The sequence below is a fragment of the Nerophis ophidion genome, linkage group LG07, assembly GCF_033978795.1.
Source record: "Nerophis ophidion isolate RoL-2023_Sa linkage group LG07, RoL_Noph_v1.0, whole genome shotgun sequence".
Lineage (NCBI taxonomy): Eukaryota > Metazoa > Chordata > Actinopteri > Syngnathiformes > Syngnathidae > Nerophis > Nerophis ophidion.
Window position 1 is genome coordinate 23,818,887 of NC_084617.1, and position 24,303 is coordinate 23,843,189.

At 40.8% G+C, this 24,303-nt stretch overlaps 1 protein-coding gene and 1 long non-coding RNA gene across 3 annotated transcripts in view; one reads left to right on the forward strand and one right to left on the reverse strand.

Moving 5' to 3' along the window:
- Positions 1–8,129, forward strand: part of LOC133556073 (transmembrane protein 100-like) — an 8,929-nt gene extending 800 nt beyond the window's left edge. The window contains exons 1-2 of one of the 2 annotated variants that reach the window (XM_061905685.1): positions 1,052–1,136; positions 4,585–8,129. In XM_061905685.1, the coding sequence (XP_061761669.1) occupies positions 4,614–5,006 (393 nt within the window). In that variant the 5' untranslated portion in view covers positions 1,052–1,136; positions 4,585–4,613 and the 3' untranslated portion in view covers positions 5,007–8,129. Of the gene's footprint in view, positions 1–1,051; positions 1,137–4,584 lie in introns of those variants that run through there. The other variant, XM_061905684.1, reaches the window with a different exon arrangement.
- The window catches only part of LOC133556083 (uncharacterized), a 522,853-nt gene that overhangs the window by 163,084 nt on the left and 335,466 nt on the right, over positions 1–24,303 (reverse strand). The window lies entirely within an intron of this gene.

The following is a 24,303-nucleotide window of genomic DNA, read 5'->3' on the forward strand; positions in this document are numbered from 1 at the left end:
TAGAATATTGGTTGGGAAATTACCTTAATTCAATGGTCAAATCAATGTCCCAGCCTGACATTGAAAACATCCGATAAGAAGCATGTTGTTTCAATGTTGTGTTTGAGTTGTAGAATGGTAGTTGACCAAAATTCAATGGTCAAATCAACGTTAAAACCTGATATTGAATAAATGTCGATGACAAGCATGTTGTTTCAACGTTGTGTTTTTGTTGTAGAATATTGATTGGGACATGACCAAATTTCAAGGGTCAAGTCAACGTTCAAACCTGACATTGATTCAACTTTCATAAAAAGCATGTTGTTTTAACATTATGTTTGTGTTGTAGAATATTGGTTAGGAAATTACCTAAATTCAATGGTCAAATCAATGTTAAAACCTGACATTGTATAAATGTTGATGAAAAGCATGTTGTTTCAACGTTGTGTTTGTGTTGTAGAATATTGGTTGGGAAATGACCAAATTTCAATGGTCAAATCCACGCCAGAACCCGACATTGATTCAAAGTCATCACAAAGCATGTTGTTTCAACGTTGTATTTGTGTTGTAGAATATTGGTTGGGAAATGACCACATTTCAATGGTCAAATCAACATCAGAACCCAACATTGATTCAAAGTCATTAAAAAGCATGTTGTTTCAACGTTGTATTTGTGTTGTAGAATATTGGTTGGGAAATGACCAAAATTCAACAGTCAAATCCACGTCACAACCTGACATCGAAAACAATTTGGTAAGAAACATGTTGTTTCAATGTTGTGTTCGTGTTGTGGAATATTGGTTGGGAAATTACCAAATTTCAATGGTCAAATCAACGTCAGAACCCGTTGTATTTGTGTTGTAGAATATTGGTCGGGAAATGACCAAAATTCAACAGTCAAATCAACGTTACAACCTGACATTTAAAACAATTTGGTAAGAAACATGTTGTTTCAATGTTGTATTTGTGTTGTGGAATATTGGTTGGGAAATGACCACATTTCAATGGTCAAATCAACATCAGAACCCAACATTGACTCAATGTCATCAAAAAGCATGTTGTTTCAACGTTGTATTTGTGTTGTAGAATATTGGTCCGGAAATGACCAAAATTCAACGGTCAAATCAACGTCACAACCTGACATCGAAAACAATTTGGTAAGAAACATGTTGTTTCAATGTTGTGTTTGTGTTGTGGAATATTGGTTGGGAAATGACCAAATTTCAATGGTCAAATCAACGTCAGAACCCAACATTGATTCAACTTCATTAAAAAGCATGTTGTTTCAACGTTATGTTTGAGTTGCTCAACGTCAGGAGCTAATTCTACAAGTTCTCAACATTGTTTCAATGTCTTTTGCCCAAAAAAATGTACATAGTTAGTGTAAATAGACATAAATACAATTGTAGTACTGCATAAATGATGATTAAACGCACTAATGATACAATATTTTTTTTGCCACATATTTTTACACGACACAAGCTTTCTTAAAAAGTAACTTTTTAAACTAACTATTATTATAAACTGAGTTGTGATGTTGGATGTAGAAAAAGTGCAAATACAGTGGGGCAAAAAAGTATTTAGTCAGCCACCGATTGTGCAAGTTCTCCCACTTAAAATGATGACAGAGGTCTGTAATTTTCATCATAGGTACACTTCAACTGTGAGAGACAGAATGTGGAAAAAAAATCCAGGCATTCCTATTGGAGGAATTTAAAAAAAATTATTTGTAAATTATGGTGGAAAAAAAGTATTTGTTCAACCATTCAAAGCTCTCACTGATGGAAGGAGGTTTTGGCTCAAAATCTCACAATACATGGCCCATTCATTCTTTCCTTAACACGGATCAATCGTCCTGTCCCCTTAGCAGAAAAACAGCCCCAAAGCATGATGTTTCCACCCCCATGCTTCACAGTAGATGTGGTGTTCTTGGGATGCAACTCAGTATTCTTCATCCTCCAAACACGACAAGTTGAGTTTATACCAAAATGGATACATGGATGATACAGCATAGGATTGGGAGAATGTCATGTGGTCAAATGAAACCAAAATAAAAAATGTTCGTATAAACTCAACTCATTGTGTTTGGAGGAAAAAGAATACTGAGTTGCATCCCTAGAACACCATACCTACTGTGAAGCATGGGGGTGTAAACATCATGCTTTGGGGTTGTTTTTCTTCTGAGGTGACAGGACGATTGTTCCGTGTTAAGGAAAGAATGAATGGGGCCATGTATCGTGAGATTTTGAGCCAAAACCTCCTTCCATCAGTGAGAGCTGTGAATGGTTGACCAAGTACTCGTTTCCCACCATAATTTACAAATAAATTATTTAAAATTCCTACAATGTGAATTCCTGTCTCTCACAGTTGAAGTGTACCTATGATGAAAATTACAGACCTCTGTCATCATTTTAAGTGGGAGAACTTGCACAATCGGTGGCTGACTAAATACTTTTTTGCCCCACTGTATATGAGGAAAAGGAGCATACACACGTTAGAAAAACTGATGGAAAAGGAGGCGCTCTGTGTTGATGAAGTAGAAAAGAGTTGGCAATGTTTTAGTGTCGATTAGAAAAACAACTTTCAGGTGTGTTGAAATGTTAACCATGAATTAAAAAAAAGCCCACACGTGCACACGCTGCGTCTCGACCCCGCTGATGTGTGGCGGCCTTGGTGCGAGCGAGCGCCTGTAATGTCATATCCCGCGCTCTCCAGGGAATGTCTCAGCTCGTGCTGGCCGGCCGGCTCCTGCGTCATTCCCGACGCGCTGCTGCCGCTCCGCCTGAGTCAGGAGGCGGCCCGGAATGTGCAGGGGGGGTGACGCGGGTTCGCTCCGGCGCCTCGGAGGGAATTCTGACAACAAACATCTGCGGGGTTCCTCTGCGCGCGCCGAACATGGGGGATGTTTGAGCAGTCCGTGTTAACACGGCCTACCCATCATGCACTGGGGTCATGGCTTAGGTCAAGGGTGTCTAACTCCTTTTTTATTAAGGGGCCGCATCGGAAATATGGATGCCCTTAAGGGCAGCTTCTAACAGTGAATATATAAATACAAACACATAGCCTAGTTATAAAATGTGCACAGGCCCCAAAAGGGACAAGTGGTAAAAAAGGATGGATGGCACTGTTTTTTTTTTTTGTTTTTTTAAAAAGTCTTTAGTTTTACAGGTTGAAAGATAACTTGCTTCGAAATCGTAAGTCAAGACGACAAGCTGATATTTAAGTATGTTAATTTTAGATGGTGTGGCGGGCCAAATAAAAGGTAGTGGCGCCATGTTAAATCATATGGGGGGGAGCATTTTATATGGTGTAATAAGTCACCTTCAATGGTGTGGCGGGCCACTTTAAATTAGGTGTGACGCTGCCTAAATGATGTGGCAGGCAACATTAAATGATGTGGAAAGCCACCTTCAATAACATGGTGGGCCACATCATATGACGTGGTCGGCCAAATTAAATGTCGTGGCAGCCCACATTAAATGATTTGGAAGGCCAGATAATTATATGGCAGGCCAATTTAAATAGTGTGGAGGGCCATCCATCCCATCCATCCATCTTCTTCCGCTTATCCGAGGTCGGGTCGCGGGGGCATCAGCCTAAGCAGGGAAGCCCAGACTTCCCTCTCCCCAGCCACTTCGTCCAGCTCCTCCCGGGGGATCCCGAGGCGTTCTCAGGCCAGCCGGGAGACATAATCTTCCCAACATGGTCTGGGTCTTCCCCGTGGCCTCCTACCAGTTGGGAGGCCACGAGGGAGGCGTTCGGGTGGCTCCTCCACATCGAGAGGAGCCAGATGAGGTTGTTCAGGCATCTGGTCAGGAGTGTGGAGGGCCATTTTTAATTAAAGTTAAAGTACCAATGATTGTCACACACACTAGGTGTGGCGAAATTTGTCCTCTGCATTCGACCCATCCCCTTGATCACCCCCTGGGAAGTGAGGGGAGCAGTGGGCAGCAGTGGGCAGCAGCGGTGCCACGCCCGGGAATCATTTATGGTGATTTAACCCCCAATTCCAACCCTTGATGCTGAGTGCCAAGCAGGGAGGTAATGGGTCCCATTTTTTATAGTCTTTGGTATGACTCGGCCACATTAAATGATGTGTGAGGACACTTTCAATGATATGGCGGGCCGCATTAAATGTCGTGGCTGGCAACTTTAAATTGTGTAGTGGACCATTTTAAATGACGTAGCGAGTCACGTTAAATGACTACAGACATGCCAGAGTTTTGACACCTGTGGTTTAGGTAATGGAGTACAAGGTTCAAGTTATAGAAGCTCAGACCGCAGAACTCCAGTGGGTCTGGGTTAGTTTTTGCCTCAACCCTCACAAAGAATGCAATACCGACCTGGTAAGTCTGAAAGAGAAAGAGATGATGCAATATTATCTGCTCACAGATGCTACCTGGTGGTTGTGTGAGCACACTGAAGCCAGTCCTGGACAGTCCCACTCCTCAATACTTCAGTTACACGCAGGATTCTCACAGTAATGAGGCAAAAACTAACCCACTGTATCAAGGCTTCGCCGCTGCACTTTGAAAGTCAGAAGTTTTTGCAGACCTTCAGCAGAAATACGAGCGGATGTCTCTAAAACTTTCATTCTCCTCACAGACAGGCTAAGACGCTGAGCTAACCGTGCCATGCCGGGAGACGCCAGTCAGGATGCCATGAAGACGCCAGCGAGCGCGGAGAAGCCTGGCGCGGCGCCGCCTGCGACGACGGTCAGCATCCCGCTGGTCAACGAGGTGCAGCTGGCGGCGGCCACGGGCGGCGCCGAGCTGTCCTGCTACCGCTGCACCGTCCCCTTCGGCGTGGTGGTGCTGATCGCCGGCGTGGTGGTGACGGCGGTGGCGTATGGCTTCAACTCGCACGGCTCCACCATCTCCTACCTGGGACTGGTGCTGCTCTCGGCCGGACTGGCGCTGCTGGCGGCCAGCGCCGTGTGCTGGAGGGTGCGGCTGGAGAGGAGGAAGGAGCGCCGGCGGGAGAGCCAAACCACGCTGGTGAGCAACCAGAGGAACATTTTCACATGACCTCGGACGCCGCCAACACTTTGTGGAAGACGCTTTACTCCTGGACTGCTGGAGAGCGTGCAGGACGTCTCACGGGGACGGAATATTGCAACAGCCGCTTTCACGCTGCCAGGAACTGGGCAGAAAAGTTTCTGGAATAAACACATTAATCATGTTATCATCACTACTTCATCACATATACCTCGGAGATGCATCCTACACTAAAACATGAATAATAAACAATGGTCGTCTGCACTACAATTTAGTTTTCCTAGGTTGAAATCTTCTAGCTGACACTTTAAAACACTGAGGGCCACAGACTGAAGGATGCGGGGGGGCTTTTTTCTATGTTTTACTTTCCTAACTAGTACAGTATTAATATTATATCCTATATTTTAATGGGCTAGAAAATGTCATTTCTGTAGAAACTGTGACTGCTGACAAGCTAAAGCCAAACTGACATGCTAACACACTCGCCGTGCTAACAAAACAGACCATATTTCCTTGAATTGCCACCGGGGCGCTAATTAATTTAAAACCTCTTCTCACTCCTGCGCTTACCAAAGGCATGCGGTAAAAGTAAGCATGCGCTAATTATTTTAAAACCTCTTCTCACTCCAGCACTTACCAAAGGTATGCAGTAAAAATTTTAGTGTGATGTATGCTTGGACCATAAATCCTACTGAATAGCTCTTAATCTTCTTCCCTTTGTGCGATTTCAAATTACCGGTATTGAAATCAGCCTCCTCCATTTTAAAAATGACGACAGGAGAAGTGTCACTCGTGACGTCACGAGTTTGACCAGGCGGTAATACTAAGCATGCGCTAATTAATTTGGGAAGCGAGTTTGACCCGGCAGTAATTCAAGGCAGGCGCATACTATACCCTGTGGCAATTCAGGGAAATACGGTAATACTCATAGGTGTATACTAGCAAATGTAGCTAAAAAAGCTAGCATGCGACCAGCAAGGTGCTAACACACAACCAATAGCGTACTTACTGCGCATTAGTAAAGTATATATATGACTCTGTTAAATCGACATAAAAATCTAGTATGGTCATTTTAGCATGCTAAAATGCTAACTTCCAAATGAGTATATCTGTAAAATGAGTTCAAAATAACAGCATGCTAATATTAGCATGCATTAAGTACCAAAATATATTACTATGAGGTGTATACCTGCTTAATCGACCCCAAAAAAGCTAGCCTACTAACAGTAAGATGCTAACATACCACCAATAGCATGCTTACTGTGCATTAGTAATGTATTTATGACTCGGCTAAATCGACATAAAAAGTTAACATGGTAATTTTAGCATGCTAAAATGCTAACTTCAACACGGGTTTATCTGCAAAATGAGTTCAAAATGCTAGCATGCCAACGTCAACATGCATTAAGTACCAAAAGATATTACTAAGAGGTGTATACCTGCTTAATTGACCCAACAAAAAGCTAGCCTTCTAACAGTAAGATGCTAACATACCAACAATAGTATGCTTTACTGCGCATTAGCAAAGTATTTATGACTCGGCTAAATCGACGTAAAAAGTTAACATGGTCATTTTAGCATGCTAAAATGCTAACTTCAACATGAGTATATCTGCAAAATGAGTTCAAAATGCTAGCATGCTAACATTAGCATGCATAAAGTACCAAAATATATTACTATGAGGTGTACACCTGCTTAACTGACCCCACAAAAAGCTAGCCTACTAACAGTAAGATGCTAACATACCAACAATAGCATGCTTACTGCGCATTAGTAAACTACCAAAATATATGACTCTGCTAAATGTTAGCATGCTAACAGTAAGGTGCTAACATACAAACAATAGCATGCTTACTGTGCATTAGTAGAGTACCAACATATTTGAGTCTGCTAAATCGACACAAAAAGCTTAAAAAGTTAAAATACTAGCATGCTAACATTAGCATGCATTAACTGCTAAACTATATTACTATGTACACACAAAAGCTAGCCTGCTTAGAGTAAGATGCTAACTTAACAACAATAGCATGCTTAGGGCGCATTAGTAGAGTACCAACATATATGACTCTGCTAAATCGACATAAAAATGTAGTATGCTAATTTTGGCATGCTAAAATGCTAACTTCAACATGAGTATATCTGCGAAATGCTAGCGTGCTAACATTAGCATGCATTAAGTACCAAAATATATTACTATGAGTTGTATGCCTGTTAATTGACAAACTAAACAAAAAAACATACATACCAACAATAGCATGCTTACTGAGCATTAGTAAACGACCAAAATATATGCTAAACTGACCCCCAAAAAAGCTAGCATGCTAATGTTAGCATGGTAAAATGCCAGCATAGATTACCAAAATATATGACTCAAAGACATATATCTGCAAAATTAGTTAATACTGCTGGCATGCTAACATTAGCATGCATAGAGTATCAACATATATGACTGTGGAGTGTATACCTGCTAAATTGACAAAACAAAACTAATGTGCAAACAATAAGGTGCTAACATACCAACAATAGCATGCTTTCTGTGCATTGGTGAAGTACCAAAATATATGACTCTGGAGTGTATACCTGCTAAATTGACAAAAAAACTAGGATGCTAATGTTAGCAAGCTAAAATGCTAACTTCAGCATGTGTCAAGCACCTAAATATATGACTCAAAAATGTATATTGGCAAAATTAGTTAATACTGCTAGCATGCTAACGTTAGCATGCATCAAGTAGTAAAATATATGACTCTGGGATGTATACCTGCTATATTGACAAAAAAAAGCTAGCATGCAGTCAGGTGCTAACATACCAACTCTATCTGTAAAATCAGTTACAAATGCTAGCGTGCTTATTTTGGCGTGGTTGAAGCACCAAAATATATAACTCTGTGGTGTACACCTGCAAAATTAGCTAAAAAAAAATGTTAACATTTGTCCCCAAAAATTATATTTGACAATGAGGTTTATGACTGCAAAAGTAACATTAGCATGCTAACTAATATGCTACAGGCCGCAAATGGCCCTTGAGGCTGCACTTTGGACCATAGCAGATTTTCATCAATTCATTTGTCTGTAGCTGTGACACTACCTGTTTGCACTCGCTCATAAACACATTATATTGGGACTGTCTGAATTAAACACATTATAATGGGACTGTCTGTGAATGTAGCTTGTTATTACCAATCTGTACGGTAGATGGCATCAAAAGGTACTCGTCTGTTCTGCCAGAGCATAAGAAGATGTAGCAGGAGGCATCAGCGTTGTAAACTTAGCCACTTGGTTGTCCATCACAGTATTGACATGCAGGTAAACAGTCCTTCGGTTCATAACAATCAAGGAAGTGCCAGCATGGTCGCTGCAGTGTACCACAGAGGAAAGCAGAAAAGCAGAGTAAGGCAAGGCGAAAATGCACATACAAAGATTCAAACATACACTAGCAAGAAGGAGCAGCCAACACAAGCAATGAACTAGTGCCATCCATTTGATGGCGTTAAGCACTTACTTACTTGTGGTTGATCATTAGGAGCAGGTGTGTTGCCTAATTGACAACCCGGAGCAGGTGTGTCTCCTGGTTGACAACCAGGAGCAGGTATGTCGCCTGATTGTCAGGCAGGAGCAGGCAGGTCGCTTGATCAACCGATTGTCCACCAGGAGCAGACGTGTCTTCCGATTGTCAAACAGGAGCAGGGATATCTCATGATTCACAACCAACGGCAGGTGTGTCACCTCAAAGACAACCCGAAGGAGGTGTGTCTCCTGATTAACAACCAGGGGCTGGTTGTCTCCTTAATGACAACGAGGAGCAGACGTGTCTCCTTAAGGACAACTTAAGCAGGTGTGTTTCCCAGTTGTTAACCATGAGGAGGCGTGTATCCTGATTGTCAGACAGGAGCAGGTGGGTTGCCTGCTTGACAACCAAAGGCAGATGTGTCTCCTCAAAGACAACCCGGAAGAGGTGTGTCTCCTGATTAACAAACAGGGGACCGTGTGTCCACTTAATGACAACCAGGAGCAGCTGTGTTTCCCAATTGTCAACCATGAGGAGGCGTGTCTCCTGATTGTCAACCAGGAGCCGGCGCATCTCCCAATTGTCCACCAGGAGGAGGAGTGTCTCCTGATTGACAAACAGGAGCAGGTGTGTCCCTTTAGTGACTTGATTGATAACCAGGAGCAGACCTGTCTCCTTAATGACAACCAGGAAGCGTGTATCATGATTAATAAACAGGAGCATCTGTGTCTCTCAATTGTCAATCATGATGAGGCGTGTCTCCTGATCGTCAACCAGGAACCGGCGCATCTCCAGATTGTCAACCTGGAGAAGTGTCGTCTGATTGACAAACCGGAGCAGGCGTGTCTCCTTAGTGACTTGATTGATAACCAGGAGCAGACGTGTCTCCTTAAGGACAGCCATGAGCGGGTGTGTCTCCCAATTGTCAACCATGAGGAGGCGAGTCTCCCTAATGACAATCAGGAAGCATGTATCTTGACTGATAAACAGGAGCATCTGTGTCTCTCAATTGTTAACCATGAGAAAGCGTGTCTCCTGATTGACAAACAGGAGCAGGTGTGTCTCCTTAATGACAACCAGGAAGCGTGTATCCCGATTGATAAACAGGAGGAGCTTTGTCTCCCAATTGTCAACCATGAGGAGGCGTGTCTCCGGATTGTCAAGCAGGAGCCGGCGCATCTCCCGATCGTCAACCAGGAGGAAGAGTGTCTCCTGATTGACAAACAGGAGCAGGTGTGTCTAGTTAGCGACTTGATTGATAATCAGGAGCAGACCTGTCTCCTTAAGGACAACAAGAAAGCATGTATCCTGATTGATAAACAGGAGCAGCTGTGTCTCCCAATTGTCAACCATGAGGAAGCATTTCTTCTGATTGTCAAGCAGGAGCCGGCACATCTACCAATCGTCAACCAGGAGGAGAAGTGTCTCCTGACTGAAAAACAGGAGCAGGTGTGTCTCCTTAGTGACTTGATTGATAACCAGGAGCAGACGTGTCTCCTTAAGGACAACCAGGAAGCAGGCATCCTGATTGATAAACTGGAGCAGCTGTGTCTCCCAATTGTCAACCATGAGGACGCGTGTCTCCTGACTGTCAACCAGGAGCCGGCACATCTCCCGATTGTCAACCAGTGAGAGAAGTGTCTCCTGATATAAAAACAGGAGTAGGCGTGTCTCCTTAATGACTTGATTGATAACCAGGATTGGACGTGTCTCCTTAAGGACTACCAAGAAGTGTGGATCCTGATTGATAAATAGGAGCAGGTGTGTCTGCCAATTGTCAACCATGAGGAGGCATGTCTCCTGATTGTGAAGCAGGAGCCGGCACATCTCCCAATCGCCAACCAAGAGGGGGAGTGTCTTCTGATTGACAAACAGGAGCAGGCGTGTCTCCTTGGTGGCTTGATTGATAACCAGGCGCAGACCTGTCTTCTTAAGGACAGCCATGAGCAGGTGTGTCTCCCAATTGTCAACCATGAGGAGGCATGTCTACTTAATGACAATCAGGAAGCATGTATCTTGATTGATAAACAGGAGCATCTTTGTCTCTTAACTGTCAACCATGAGGAGGCATGTCTCCTGATTGACAAACAGAAGCAGGTCTGTCTCCTTAGTGACTTGATTGATAACCAGGATCAGGTGTGTCTCCTTAAGAACAACCAGGAAGCGTGTATCCTGATTGATAAGCAGGAGCAGCTGTGTTTCCCAATTGTTATCCATGAGGAGGTGTGTCTCCTGATTGTCAACCACCAGCCGGGGCATCTCCCAATCATCAATCAGGAGGAGGAGTGTCTCTTTAGTGACTTGATCAATAACCAGGAGCAGACGTGTCTCCTTAAGGACAGCCATGAGCAGGTGTCTCTCCCAATTGTCAACCCCGAGGAGGCGTGTCTCCCGATTGACAACCAGGAGCAGGTGAGGAAGCCAGCGCTCAGACCAGAGGCGAAGTGGCAAAGCGATGGAAGCAACACGGGAAGAAGAACAAAGTAAGAGCGCTGGACAGGAAAACCACCCGATGAAATGGACAACCGGTTCTGGTCACTTTTGGAGACGACCAAGTTTGTGTTTTCAAAACATTAGTTGTTTTTTTTCCTCACTTTTTTGCCTCTCGTGGTGGCCAATCATGCAAATCGGACCACGGTGAACCCCCCCACCCGCCCACTGTATAGATAATCCAGGAGTGGCGGCAGTGGATGGTGAGAGGAGGTAAAGGAAGTGGAGCCTGCAGGGTGAAAATAGGACGTGGACGTTTATTTATAGGCAGCCTTTGCGTTGCTATGCGTCCCCGTGACACCAGACACTACAACTCAACGCCTGGCTTGCGTCAGAGGCGACACAACACACAAACACTGCATGTGCCGCCCCTCCCCCGCGTCACCCGGGACATGTCACGGCGGGGGGTCCGGGTGTCCCCTGGACGTCCCAGCAAACTAAATACTGGACTGTCAGCGCTTCTAAGTGCGGCGGGGACTGCTACGATAGGCTGCGATGCGTGGGGTCAGCCTCGCCGAAGCCTTCCTCCAGGAGAGGGCGACGCCCGCTGGAAGGAAGTGCTTTGAGGCGAGCCAAACGTCGTCACTTCCTGTCCTGGCGTCAGGTCACGTCAAGACTATTGGCGCCAAAAAAAAACAACAAAAAAAGATGACTTTATCGCATGTTCTTGCCAAAAAAGCTAACATTAGCATTCTTCATTAGCATTGGCGTTGGTTAATCTAGCTGCGACCCCCTACATGTGTTGACTTTTCCCACAAGGAGCCGGAACAACAACACAAAGGAGTTCACTCACGATGACATCAGCCATGTTGGACTCTTTCATGTCCTGCCAGAGGTTCTTGGAGGGTCCGAGTGTTGGCTGCGTCTGCTCCCTTGTGTGTATGGGGGGCGGGGGCGGGCCCCATCATCAAGAGAAAGTTCTTCCGGACCTCACACAACTTTGCTCACAGCTCCACTCCTTTGTCGCAGGTTTTTAGGCCCAACCATGATCAAAGTAGAATTTTTATTATTAATTATGATATTTAAAAAAATATTGTTTACTACGTTCTAAATAAGTAACATAATAACATAATTGGAGCCCTTTAAACATACTTGCCAACCTTGAGACCTCCGATTTTGGGAGTTGGGGGGTTGAGGGGTTGGGAGCGCGGGCCATGGTTGGGGTCGTGGTATAATTCATGTATATTATATATATAATATAATACATATATTATATTATTTATTATTATCATTGTTTTTTGTGAGTGAACAGTGGTGCTGGATTAAAAAAAGTACCTATCTATTCTACATTCTATTCTATTCTATGTACAGTAGATGGCAGTATTGTCCTGTTTAAGAGTGTCACAAGTTCACAACATTGGAGTTTACGGCAGACGAAAATATGACTGCTGTTGTTGTGTGTTATTACCGGGCTGGGAGGACTTTAATGAAACTGCTTAACAAAAAACCCACATAAGAAACCAAGAACTCGCCCTCGATCATTCTACAGTTATAACGTCATTTGGCAGACACGCTCTTTTTGCTGTGGGAAAGCCGGCGTGAAAACAGACTGTCGACACGTCACTCAGGTCCGCTTGGAGCTGGAGGGGGCGTGGCCTCCAGCTCCGCCTGAATTTCGGGAGATTTTCGGGAGAAAATTTGTCCCGGGAGGTTTTCGGAAGAGGCGCTGAATTTCGGGAGTCTCCCGGAAAATCCGGGAGAGTTGGCAAGCACGCCTTTAAAAATTAAATAAAAACAGTCTTAATTACTTATTTACACTAAATATTTTTCTGAGTTTCCCTGCTTAGGCTGCTGCGCCCGCCTGCCCTTGGATAAGCGGAAGAAGATGGATGGATTTGAAATATAGTAATATATTCACCTTTACACTTCTTTCATTCAGTACTTTGAGACACTAGTGATTTAGGGCTATATAAGTAAACATTGATTGATTGATTGATATAGGAGCCTTGAGTGTGTTCTACTGTAAGGGTGAAGGTTCGTCCAAGCATCACCCGGCCACTACAACACATCCACGACCTGGATATACTTCTTCACATCCTCTGTGTTTCCTCTAAGTTAGAACTGAGGTGGCGAGAGACTATTTTGCTGTGAAGATACTAAAGTTTATGAGTTCTTGTTAGTATAGCGCTTCTACTGGCAATGTGAGTTACTACACAACTTGTTGTGTTCTTGTCCTCTAAAAAACATCTGCCGCTGGTTCTATTGTTGTTTTTTTTGTAGTGGTGCTTATTAAATTGTGTTTTGGTTCTAGTGGTCCTTATCAAAATGTTCATTGGTTTTAGTGGTCCTTAATAAAATCTTGTTTGGTTCTAGTGCTCCTTATCAAAATGTTCATTGGTTTTAGTGGTCCTTAATAAAATCTTGTTTGGTTCTAGTGGTCCTTATCAAAATGTTCATTGGTTTTAGTGGTCCTTAATAAAATCTTGTTTGGTTCTAGTGGTCCTTATCAAAATGTTCATTGGTTTTAGTGGTCCTTAATAAAATCTTGTCTGGTTCTAGTGGTCCTTATCAAAATGTTCATTGGTTTTAGTGGTCCTTAATAAAATCTTGTTTGGTTCTAGTGGTCCTTATCAAAATGTTCATTGGTTTTAGTGGTCCTTAATAAAATCTTGTTTGGTTCTAGTGATGCTTATTAAATTGTTATTTGGTTCTAGTGGTCCTTATCAAAATGTTGTTTGGTTGTAGTGGTCCTCATTAAAATCTTGTTTGGTTCTAGTGGTCCTTATTAAAATATTGTTTGGTTCTAATGCTCCTTGTTAAAATGTTGGTTCCAGTGGGTCTCATTAAAATGTTGATTGGTTCTAGTGGTCCTTATTAAGATATTGTTTAGTTCTAATGGTGCTCATTAAAATGTTGGTTCTAATGGTCCTCATTAAAATGTTGTTTGGTTCTAGTGGTCCTCATTAAAATCTTGTTTGGTTTTAGTGGTCCTAATTAAGATATTGTTTGGTTCTAATGGTCCTCATTAAAATGTTGTATGGTTCTAGTGGTCCTCATCAACATTTTGTTTGGTTCTAGTGGTCCTCATCAAAATGTTGTATTGTTCTAGCAGTTCTCATCCAAATGTGGTTTGGTATTAGTGGTCCTTATTGAAATTTTGTTTGGTTCTAGTGGTCCTTATTGACATTTTTGGTTCTAGTGGTCCTTATTGAAATGTTGTTTGGTTCTAGTGGTCCTCGTTAAAATGTTGTTTGGTTCTAGTGGTCCTTACTAAAATGCTGTTTGGTTCTAGTGGTCTTCGTTAAAATGTTGCTTGGTTCTAGTGGTCCTTATTAAGATATTGTTTGGTTCTAATGGTGCTCATTAAAATGTTGGTTCTAATGGTCCTCATTAAATTTTGTTTGGTTCTAGTGGTCCTCGTTAAAATCTTGTTTGGTTTTAGTGGTCCTAATTAAGATATTGTTTGGTTCTAATGGTCCTCATTAAAATGTTGTATGGTTCTAGTGGTCCTCATCAACATGTCGTTTGGTTCTAGTGGTCCTCATCAAAATGTTGTATTGTTCTAGCAGTTCTCATCCAAATGTGGTTTGGTATTAGTGGTCCTTATTGAAATTTTGTTTGGTTCTAGTGGCCCTTATTGACATTTTTGGTTCTAGTGGTCCTTATTGAAATGTTGTTTGGTTCTAGTGGTCCTCGTTAAAATGTTGTTTGGTTCTAGTGGTCCTTATTAAAATGATGTTTGGTTCTAGTGGTCTTCGTTAAAATGTTGCTTGGTTCTAGTGGTCCTTATTAAGATATTGTTTGGTTCTAATGGTGCTCATTAAAATGTTGGTTCTAATGGTCCTCATTAAATTTTGTTTGGTTCTAGTGGTCCTCGTTAAAATCTTGTTTGGTTTTAGTGGTCCTAATTAAGATATTGTTTGGTTCTAATGGTCCTCATTAAAATGTTGTATGGTTCTAGTGGTCCTTATCAACATTTTGTTTGGTTCTAGTGGTCCTCATCAAAATGTTGTACGGTTCTAGTGGTCCTCATCAAAATGTTGTATGGTTCTAGTAGTTCTCATCCAAATGTGGTTTGGTATTAGTGGTCCTTATTGAAATGTTGTTTGGTTCTAATGGTCCATATTGAAATGTTTGGTTCTAGTGGTCCTCGTTAAAATGTTGTTTGGTTCTAGTGGTCCTTATTAAAATGCTGTTTGGTTCTAGTGTTCTTTGTTAAAATGTTGATTAGTTTTAGTGGTCCTTCTCTAAATGTTACTTGGTTCTAGTGGTCCTTATTAAAATGTTGGTTCTAGTGGTCCTCATAAAAATGTTGCTTGGTTCTAGTATTCCTTATTAAATATTTTTTGGTTCTAATGGTCCTCATTAAAATGTTGGTTCCAGTGGTCATCATTAAAATCTTGTTTGGTTTTAGTGGTCCTTATCAAAATATTGTTTGGTTCTAATGGTCCTCATTAAAATATTGGTTCGAGTGGTCCTCACTAAAATCGTGTTTGGTGGTTCTGGCGGTCCTTATTAAAATGTTGTTTGGTTCTAGTGGTCCTCATCAAAATGCTGTTTGGTTCCAATGGTCCTCATTAAAATGTTGGTTCTAGTGGTCCTCATTAAAATTGTGTTTGGTTCTAGTGGTCCTTATTAAAATATTGTTTGGTTTTAATGGTCCTCATTAAAATGTTTGGTTTTAGTGGTCCTCATCAAAATGTTGTTTGGTTCTATTGATCCTCATCAAAATGTGGTTTGGTTCTAGTGGTCCTTATTAAAATATATTTTGGTTCTCGTGGTCATCATCAAAATATAGTTTGGTTTTGGTGGTCCTTATTAAAATATTGTTTGGTTCTAGTGGTCCTCTTCAAAATGTTGTTTGGTTCTAGTGGTCTTCATTAAAACGTTGTATGGTTCTGGTGGTCCTTATCAAAATATTGTTAGGTTGTAGTAGTCCTTATGAAAATGTTGTTTGGTTTTCGTGGTCCTTAATAATATGTTGTTTGGTTCTTGTGGTCCTTACTAATATGTTGTTTAGTTGCCGTGGTCCTTGTTAAAATGTTGTATGGTTCTGGTGGTCCTTTTCAAAATGTTGTTTGGTTCTCGTGATCCTTATTATAATGTTGTTTGGTTCTTGTGGTCCCTAGAAATATGTTGTTTGGTTCTAGTGGTCCTTATTGAAATGTTGTTTGGTTCTTGTGGTCCTAATTAATATGTTGTTTAGTTGTAATGGTCCTTATTAGAATGTTGTATGTTTCTAGTGGTCCTTATTAAAATGTATGATTCTGGTGGTCCTTATGAAAATGTTGTTTGGTTCTAGTGGTCCTCATGAAAATCCTGTTTGGTTCTGGTGGTCCTTATCAAATTATTGTTTGGTTCTAGTGGTCCTTTTCAAAATGTTGCTTGTTTCTAGTGGACCTCTTTAAAATGTTTGGTTGTAGTGGTCCTCATTAAAATGTTGTATGGTACTAGTGGTCCATATTAAATTGTTGTTTGGTTCTTGTGGTCCTTATTAAAATGTTGTTTGGTTCTCGTGGTCCTTATTAATATGTTGCTTGGTACATGTGGTAGGCAGCACATGGCAGAGGGGTTAGTTCGTCTGCCTCACAATGCCAAGGTCCTGAGTAGTCCTGAGTTCATTCCCGGGCTCAAGATCTTTCTGTGTGGAGTTTGAATGTTCTCCCCCTGACAGCGTGGGTTCCCTCCGGGTACTACGGCTTCCTCCCACTTCCAAAGACATGCACCTGGGGATAGGTTGATTGGCAACACTAAATGGTCCCTAGTGTGTGAATGTGAGTGTGAATGTTGTCTGTCTATCTGTGTTGGCCCTGTGATGAGGTGGCGACTTGTCCAGGGTGTACCCCGCCTTCCGCCCGATTGTGGCTGAGATAGGATGGATGGTATATATATATATATATATATATACATATATATATATATATATATATTTATATATATAACTATCCATCCATCCATCCATCCATCCATTTACTACAGCTTATTCCCTTTGGGATCGCAGGGGGCGCTGGTGCCTATCTCAGCTACAATCGGGCAGAAGGCGGCGTACACCTTGGACAAGTCGCCACGTCATCGCATTGGATGGTACATGTGGTCCTTAAAAATATGTTGTTTAGTTCTTGTGGTCCTTATTAAAATGTTTTATGCTTCTAGTGGTCCCTATTAAAATGTTTTATGCTTCTAGTGGTCCCTATTAAAATGTTTTCTGGTTCTAGTGGTCTTTATTAATATGCTGTATGGTTCTCGTTGACCTTATTAATATGTTGTTTGGACGTTTTGGAACGCAGTCTCCTCCTGGCGTTGATGAAGTCCATGTGCTTGACCGCCAGTTACGCCTGGCCTCTGACGCACGAATGATGCGACCTTCAGGGGAACGTGATGTTTTATCTGTGAAGTAATAAAACCTGCTGAGGTTTTCAGATGTTCTTGTTTTTAAACACAAGGAAATGATGAAGCAGCACACAAACAAACGCTCATCACGTAGTCAATGTGAAATTCAAACTTACTCAAAGATCAGCAAGCAGACGTCGCTCGGCGCCTAGGTACCGAATCCGGGCCGTAGGTCAACAACCTGGTCATTGAAACCTCCACGAGGCTGGGGTCAATGTGGGTGAGGCATTCTGCCCAAGGACAGAACGGCAGCGACCGGGACGGAATAGCCTGGAAGCTTTCAAGAAGGAATGATGTCATGGACGTGTTCTCACTTCATGCAGGAAGTGAAGGTGTGTCACGCAAACAATCGCCATGATGTCACTTCCTTTTCAGATAAACTTCTTCCTGTGGCAGCGCGAGCATCCACAGTGCACTCCCCCCACGCACCACCCAGTGTGCGTGGCTTCAACACAATAATCAGCTGGAGGGATGTCGGGACTTTGGGGGCGTATCCCTCAAAAGGTTCTCACATCTGTTTCCAACTCTGCTTTTCCAATTGAATTACGACTTGGAATCCACACTCTGGCTTTGTTTCACAACGCACAATCTTTGTGTGCCGCAAAACACAGTCAAACACAACAAACAACTTGCGAGATACCAGCTGTTTTGTCGACTTATTGTTCGGCTTTAAAGGCCTACTGAAACCCACTACTACCCACCACGCAGTCCGATAGTTTATACATCAATGATGAAATATTAACATTGCAACACATGCCAATACGGACTTTTTAGTTTACTAAATTGCAATTTTTAATTTCCTGGGAATTTCTTCTTGAAAACGTCGCGTAATGATGACGCGTACGCGTGACGTCACGGACTGTTAGGAAATATGAGCGCTGCACACACACACAGCTAAAAGTCGTCTGCTTTAACCGCATAATTACACAGTATTTTGGAGATCTGTGTTGCTGAATCTTTTGCAATTTGTTCAATTAATATTGGAGAAGTCATAGTAGAAAGATGGAGTTGGGAAGCTTTAGCCTTTAGCCACACAAACACACAGTGATTCCTTGTTTAAAATTCCCTGAGGTGAAACTTTACTATAGATCAGAGCGGTCGAGCGAACATGGATCCCGACCGAATGTCAACCAGCAGGTTTCGGTGAGAAAATTGTGGTAAAAAGTCGCTTCTTACCGGAGATCAGCTGAGCTTGCGCCGTCCATAAAGCTGCCGTCGACTTCCCTGAGACACTGGCGTCAAGACAGACATGGACACACACCTCCGACTGTCAGGTACTGTTAAACTCACTAAAACACTAGCAAAACAAGAGAAAGATAAGGGATTTCCCAGAATTATCCTAGTAAATGTGTCTAAAAACATCTGAATCTGTCCCAATGCAATCGCGTTATTTTTTTTAAATTTTTTTTTTTTTACTTTTTTTACTTTTTTTTTTTCTAGTCTGTCGCTATCAATATCCTCAGACACAAATCTTTCATCCTCACTCAAATTAATAGGGAAATTGTCGTTTTCTCGGTCTGAATAGCTCTTTTTGTTGGGGGCTCCCATTAAAAACAATGTGAAAATGTGTGGCGCCATCAACGGGTGACGTCATCGTCTGCGACTTCCGGTACAGGCAGGGCTTTTCTGTTAGCGACCGAAAGTTGCAAACTTTATCGTGGATGTTTTCTACTAAATCCTCTCAGCAAAAATATGGCAATATCGCGAAATGATCAAGTATGACACATAGAATGGACCTGCTATCACCGTTTAAATAATAAAATCTCATTTCAGAACACCTTTAAGTTGCACGCTAAAATTCAAGACATGATCCTCCTCACCACTTGATGGCGTAGTGAATGTCAAAGTGAACCCCGTAAGATCCGACCAAAACATCCGCTCTTGCGAGCTAGCATTAGCCTATAGCGAAATATTGGACATTACGTTGCTTTTCCAAGCATGACTGTGAAGACCGCAAGTGTGAAGGACTGTGCTGAGAAGAAAAAATGGATGATATCCATTGAATTAAGGAAAGAAATCGTTAAAAAGATGACAGAGCGAGTAGCTAGCTAGCTTGGTTAAGCAGTTGGAGCGTGGCACTGCTAGTCTGCACCATACCAAATGAGTCGATGACGTCAGCCAAGGACGTTAAACATTTATCCATGAATATATGGAGAAGCTGCTGGGCAGATACTGTAGAAGTTTGTTCTCCAAGGTAAATAATGTAAATTTTTATGCCAGTACAAAATTATGTTGAGGTGTTTTTCATACAATATTTATGATGTAAATTGTATTTTCTCTTTTTCAAAGGCATGTTACATGTTAATATTTTGATGTTCTGTTTTGGGTGGGAAAACACAGATAAAATACATTCTAATTTATTTATACTATGTTTGACAAAATAACTAATTACAAATTAATAATACCTAATCTTTTTTGTAATTACTTATTTTTATAATGTGTACTTTTCATTTGTAATTGATTATTTATCTAAAAAATAAAACATAGAAAATGAGTATCCAAAAGAGTTACAAATGAAAAATACAATATTTTGCAAAAATGTTATTTTTACAAATAAAAAATGCATTATTTTATTTGAAATTAGTTATTTTTAATAAGGTATTTTTTATTTGTAATGAATTATTTTACACAAAATTGTTCAAATTAATTACAATTAAAAACATTATTCATTAAAATAATTAGATACTTTAGACTTTATTTTGAACGTAATTACAAATACAAAATTTTACAAAATGATTAATTACAAATAAAAAATATTTTTATAACATATATTTATTTTTGTAATTAATATTTTTAATGCAATATTTTAAAAATAATAAATTCCAAATACAACATGCATTAATAAAAAAATATAAATAAAAACACAGTAGTTTCAACGTAATTATAAATAAAAAATGAATCATTTACAGAATAATTAACTACTGATGAAAAATACTCTTTTTTACAAAAAAAACTTTTCATTTTTTCATTTCTTTTTTATACACTATTTTCTAAATAATTAATTACAAATTAATTATATATATATATATATATATATATATATATATATATATATATATATATATATATATATATATATATATATATATATATATATACAAACCCCGTTTCCATATGAGTTGGGAAATTGTGTTGGATGTAAATATAAACGGAATGCAATGATTTGGAAATCATTTTCAACCCATATTCAGTCGAATATGCTACAAAGACAAAATATTTGATTTTCAAACTGATAAACATTTTTTTTTTCTGCAAATTATCATTAACTTTAGAACGTTGGCTGTGGATTGCGACAGGGGTTCTCGCGAGATTACATTCTGGCTCGAAGATACTGTCAGGAAAGCGCGTGGTTGGAAATGGGCTTTGTATTTATAATTGTAGCTGAGATAGGCACCAACGCCCCCCGTGATTCCAAAAGGGAATAAGCGGTAGAAAATGAATGCATGTATGTATGTGTATATATATATATATATATATATATATATATATATATATATATATATATATATATATATGTATGTACATACAAACCTTGTTTCCTAATGAGTAGGAAAATTGTGTTACATGTAAATATAAACGGAATACAATGATTTGCAAATCATTTTTAACCCATATTCAGTTGAATATGCTACAAAGACAACATATTTGATGTTCGAACTGATAATTATTTTATTTATTTTCTTTGCAAATAATAATTAATTTTAGAATTTGATGCCAACAACACGTGACAAAGAAGTTAGGAAAGGTGGCAATATAGACTGATAAATTTGAGGAATGGCCATCAAACACTAATTTGGAACATTCCGCAGGTGTGCAGGCTAATTGAGAACAGGTGGGTGCCATGATTGGGTATAAAAACAGCTTCGCAAAAAATGCTCAGTCTTTCACAAGATAGGATGGGGCGGGGTACACCCCTTTGTCCACAACTGCGTGAGCAAATAGTCAAACAGTTTAAGAACAACATTTCTCAAAGTGCAATTGCAAGAAATTTAGGGATTTCAACATCTACGGTCCATAATATCATCAAAAGGTTCAGAGGATCTGGAGAAATCATTTCATGTAAGCGGCATGGCTGTAACCCAACATTGAATGACCGTGACCTTCGATCCCTCAGACGGCACTGTATCAAAAACCGACATTAATCTCTAAAGGATATCACCACATGGGCTCAGGAACACTTCAGAAAACCACTGTAACTAAATACAGTTTGTCGCTACATTTGTAATTGGAAGTTAAAGCTCTACTATGCAAAGTGAAAGCCATTTATCAACAACATCCAGAAACGCCGCCGGCTATCTAAGATGGACTGATGCAAAGTGGAAGAGTGTTCTGTGGTCTGACGAGTCCACATTTCGAATTGTTTTTAGAAATATTCGACATTGTGTCATCCGGACAAAAAGGGTAAGCGAACCATCCAGACTGTTATCAACGCAATTTTCAAAAGCCAGCATCTGTGATGGTATGGGGGTGCATTAGTGCCCAAGGCATGGGTAACTTTCACATCTGGGAAGGCACCATGAATGCTGAAAGGTACATACAGGTTTTGGAAAAACATATCTTGCCATCTACGCGCCGTCTTTTTCATGGACGACAATGCCAAGCCACATTCAGCATGTGTTACAACAGCGTGGCTCCGTAAAAAATGAGTGCGGGTACTTTCCTGGCCCGCCTGCAGTCTAGACCTGTCTCCCATCGAAAATGTGTGGCGCATAATGAAGCGTAAAATATTACAGCGGAGACCCCAGACTGTTGAACGACTGAAGATCTACATAAAACAAGAATGGGAAAGAATTCCACTTTCAAAGCTTCAACAATTAGTTTCCTCAGTTCCCAAACGTTTATTGAGTGTTGTTGAAAGAAAAGGTGATGTAACACAGTGGTGAACATGCACTTTGCCAACTATTTTGGCACGTGTTGCAGCCATGAAATTCAAAATATTTTTTTTTTTTTGCAAAAAAAAAAAAAATTAAGTTTATGAGTCTGAACATCAAAAATGTTGTCTTTGTAGTGCATTCAATTGAATATGAGTTGAAAAGGATTTGCAAATCATTGTATTCCGTTTATATTTACATCTAACACAATTTCCCAACTCATACGGAAACGGGGTATGTACGTACATATACTGTATCTATATATATATACACACACACATATTTGTACTTATGTTGCTGTATATATCCCTTTGTTTCTCCATTCTTTGTTTTGAAAGGCTCTATGAATAAAGTTGGTGAGCACCTTGTAGACCTGGTGAGGATGCACAGTTTAGGTGTCTTTTAAAACAACTCCAAAAGACGTAAAAAAACGCATGAAGCACTGCTGGCCTAGTATGTGTTCTCCACAAAGACAAAAGCTGGTCCTGCTGGGCCACAATGACGTGCAGATCAAGGGTCCTTGTGGACGGGAAATGATGACGGCTGGGAGGAGCAGGTTCCCACACCCAGAAGAAGAGACGCTCAAACACAAACAGTCCTCCTCTCAGGAAGGAAAGAGCTCTCTTTGGACCTTTATCAGATCTGCAGGATCCTCCAGGGGTCCATCGCACGGGAGAGGTGTCACCAATAAAGTCTCATGAACGTCTTCAGGTGAGCTTGTCTTCATAAAAGTTGTCCCCGCCGAGGCGTGGCGACGTTTGATGGAAAAGAGAAAAGTACGTCAGCGACACCTCAGCTGTCGGCTGCTTGTGTAACTGCAGCTCCTCGCTGACCTCATGGAACGTCTCCATGGCGCCGCGGGAAGATGCAGAAGGTAAACACACCAACGTAAATGACGTGACAAGATGATCTTTATGACTTACATGGCACCAAGCACATTGATGCACATTAACATGTCAAGGTGCCAGATTGTATCCATCAGTGCCAACTTAGTCCAGACATCCATTTTCTATTGCTTGTCCCTCTTGGGTTTGCGGGGGTGGCTGGAGCCTATCATTTAAAAAAAATCAGGTGCATCATGAACAGTTCAATAAAATACATACACAAATGATAAACTATGAAATAAATATCCATATATAACATCAGAAATGACTAACAGTTCAATAAAATACACATAAAAATAATAAACAATAAAATAAAAATCCATATATTGCATCAGACATCATAAATAGTACAAACCTCGTTTCCATAAGAGTTGGGAAATTGTGTTAGATGTAAATATAATTGGTACACAATGATTTGCAAATCCTTTTCAACCCATATTCAATTGAATGCACTACAAAGACAAGATATTTGATGTTTAAAATCATAAACTTTATTTAATTTTGCAAAAAAATTAACTTAAAATTTCATGGCTGCAACACGTGCTAATGTAGTTGGGAAAGGGCATGTTCACCACTGTGTTACATCACCTTTTCTTTTAACAACACTCAATAAACATTTGGGAACTGAGGAAACTAATTGTTGAAGCTTTGAAAGTGGAATTCTTTCCCATTCTTGTTTTATGTAGAGCTTCAGTCGTTCAACAGTCCGGGGTCTCTGCTGTCGTATTTTATGCTTTATAATACTCCACACATTTTCGATGGGAAACAGGTCTGGACTGCAGGCGGGCCAGGAAAGTACCCGCACTTTTTTATTATGAAGCCACGCTGTTGTAACACGTGGATTGTCATTGTCTTGCTGAAATAGGCAGGGGCGTCCATGACAACATTACTTGGATGACAACATATGTTGCTCCAAAACCTGTAGGGACCTTTCAGCATTAATGGTGCCTTCACAGAAGTGTAAGTTACCCATGCCTTGGGCACTTATACACCCCCATACCATCACAGATGCTGGCTTTTGAACTTCGCGCCTATAACAATCCGAATGGTTATTTTCTTCTTTGTTCTGGAGGACACCACGACCTTTGTTTCCAAATATAATTTGAAATGTGGACTCGTCAGACCTCAGAACACTTTTCCACTTTGCATCAGGCTATATTAGATGAGCTTGGGCCCAGCGAAGCCAGCGGCGTTTCATGTTGTTGTTGGTAAATGGGTTTGGCTTTGTATAGTAGAGTTTTAAC